General features: G+C 39.3%; 1 protein-coding gene across 1 annotated transcript; it reads right to left on the bottom strand.

The window, feature by feature from the left end:
• Window positions 1–1,255: 1,255 nt before the first annotated feature.
• LOC146002231 (uncharacterized) lies at window positions 1,256–2,227 on the bottom strand. The gene has a single exon (XM_083139950.1). It carries the CDS (start codon window positions 2,225–2,227, stop codon window positions 1,256–1,258), a length of 972 nt encoding a protein of 323 aa, XP_082996076.1.
• Between the last annotated feature and the right edge of the window lie 485 nt (window positions 2,228–2,712).

Genomic DNA, 2,712 nt, shown 5'->3' with positions numbered 1-2,712 from the left:
ACGATTTCAATTTTTTTGTATTTTAACAAAATACCAAAATCATTTACATTATTTTTTAGAAAGAATTCAGTTTTTTTAAAAAAAACAACTTAAAATGTGTGATATTAAGAATCAAGTATTTTTATAGATAGAAATAAGACATTTTTAAGGAAAACGGAGTTGAACACAGACTAATCTTACATAGATGAAACAGTTAGGGCTTGGAAAAGGTGCAGTCAACTGGGGCGACACAATCTACAAGTGATTTCGATTAGTTAGTGGGTTTAAGCTCCTCTATTGTTCCCTTCATCAGCCTTCGGTGTTGTCCAAATATGCGGTAATTATCGTTCAGCAAATGTCACGCACATTCCCTGTATAATTTCTTCGTAGGCACATATTTCTTGCGAATTTAGTCTGCTTACAGGGTTATTGAATACATTTTCTCAATATTATTACAATTACGCGATATCTAAACAAGACGCTAAGTTTTGTACTTTTCCTTAGCATTGTTAGATGGCAGGATACACACGTAACAATCATATAGCAAACCATAATGGCGAAGTATTTTCTCACTTGAACCCAGTTAATTAATAGTTTTAACATACTTTTTATGAAGTTGAAATAAATTTTCATTATATAAATATATTCACTGAATATAATAGGTTTAAAGAAAGAATTATATTTTTTACCGATGAATTACTAAAAATTACCGCTATGTTACATGCAACTATTTGATGTGACGAAAGGAAATGTCTTACCGCTGCTTCAAAAAAAATTCCCATCAAATTTCATATTTTTCATAAAATGTGTTTTATCTCTAGGCAGGGATCGAGACTGTTATAACTACTATTCTCGCGACAGGAACAAGAAGCAGCCATCACTTACACTTTGTTCCAGTCATCTCTGGAGCAGGCGATAGAAATCAAATCTGCGTAAGTAGTTACGTGAGACGGTCCACCAATGAACACGTGAGTGGAATGGGATTACGTGGAAGGGGAAAGTGACTACAGTTACCAGCTTTCCCAACAGCTTGTACAGTTGGGAGCTCAGAAGACTGCAAGGCTGAGGAATGCGAAACTGTTGTCGCCGTGCGCAGCCAGCTCGTCTTCCTTTCAGGGTGGCAGCGGCATAAATGAAAAAGGCATGGTACGAAAACGCATTGCAAATGAATGGAACATATTACATAGTAGCAAGTGAAAACAATACTAATAATGGAGGAATTTTACTTTGATGATTAAAGTATTTGTACAAAAACATGCTTTCCACTCACCTTTCATCAGTCATCGTCACTATCTGATAAGGTTTGTGCCAATTCCGATCCCGAAGATGAATCGCTGTCACTGATGTTGTCGTCTTCATCACTGTCAATACCACCTAGTGAAATAACGATTCTATCCACAGTGTCCTCCATCAGACCATCTTTCTGCCAGTAGTCCTGTTCGACAGTGATGACATGACTGTCATATCCTTCCCAGTCAGCTGGCGTCACAGATTCCACCGCATTCTTTGTCACTTCCTCCAACCTTGACAACGTCAAATCTCCTGTTATATTTTTCTCCCTCACACGTCGTTTTATTTTAGCCCACGCTAGTTCAATGGCATTCAATTCGCACATGTAAGGAGGCAACCGAAGCACTGCCTGGCCATTCGTCTTCAAAAGTTCGTCCACACGAAAAATTTTATCTGGCGGCCTGTACTTTTCGATCAATTGGAATAATTCAAATTTTTTCATGCTTTCTGAAAATGGCACTTCGTTTAGTCTTAACCAGTCTATCATCTCCTGCTTCACAGAATATTTAGTCGGAGGCTTATTCATCTGTATGTTGTGGTAGGGAGCGTTATCCAATACACAAACACTTGCCCTCGGGAGGGCTGGCAGAAGTTTTTCCCTCACCCATTTCTCCAAGTTAACGGAATTCATCTGTCCATGATAGTCTCCGGTTGCCTTTCCTGCCCTAAATATCAAGTTTGCTACATTTATGAAGCCGTGCCTTGAACCAGCATGAACTAAAATTAACCTATTGGAGGAACTGGTGTTGGTTGACACTCCTTGTACTGAGTCACTTTGCCAGCATTTCCCAAAGGTGAGATTATTGTCGACCCATGACTCGTCGATATATACTATCACACGATTCTCCGATCTCAATTTTTTAATTGCCCTTAGATATTTGGCACGCCAGTGAACAATATTTGGACGTTCTATGAGAATTTTTCTGTTGCTTCTGCATTTTTTCCAACTGAAACCCATATCATGAAGCAGACGACGTAAACTATGAACTTTCCACGGAAAATTAATTTTTTCACGAATGGCTGAAAGAAGTTTCGGTGCCGTTGGTATTGTATTTTTCACAAGGTAAAATTCTTGTATTACGTCTCTGATGACCCTTCGATCGAATTCGTCGCAATGGAATCGGTATTGCTCGGCTCGTCGTCGTTTCTTACCCGGCATAGACAGTGACGTGTCGCCCGCTTCATGGGCCTCTTTCCTTATTTTTGATACACTCCGCACAGATACGCCCGTGTAATTACACACACGCAAATTTGATTGCTGTAGCAAGTACTTTAATTTTCCTTCTTTGGCCTCTTCATCACACTGCTGTATCACGTTTCTTATTATCTCCCTAGCTTCACTGTGAATTGTTTGTCCCATTCTTCGCGAAGAAGACATACTCGCACTGCAACAATGGAACAAGAGCACTGAAGTTAGCAAGACGCACACACACAGATCCAAAA

The sequence above is a fragment of the Lepisma saccharinum genome, chromosome 18, assembly GCF_977018435.1.
Source record: "Lepisma saccharinum chromosome 18, izLepSacc3.1, whole genome shotgun sequence".
In the NCBI taxonomy this organism is placed as follows: Eukaryota; Metazoa; Arthropoda; class Insecta; order Zygentoma; family Lepismatidae; genus Lepisma; species Lepisma saccharinum.
This window is presented reverse-complemented; position numbering and strand designations above follow the sequence as displayed.

What these genes read in the sequence shown, in the direction of transcription:
- LOC146002231 (XM_083139950.1), bottom strand. Translation starts at nt 2,227, where the DNA reads ATGGGTTTCAGTTGGAAAAAATGCAGAAGCAACAGAAAAATTCTCATA.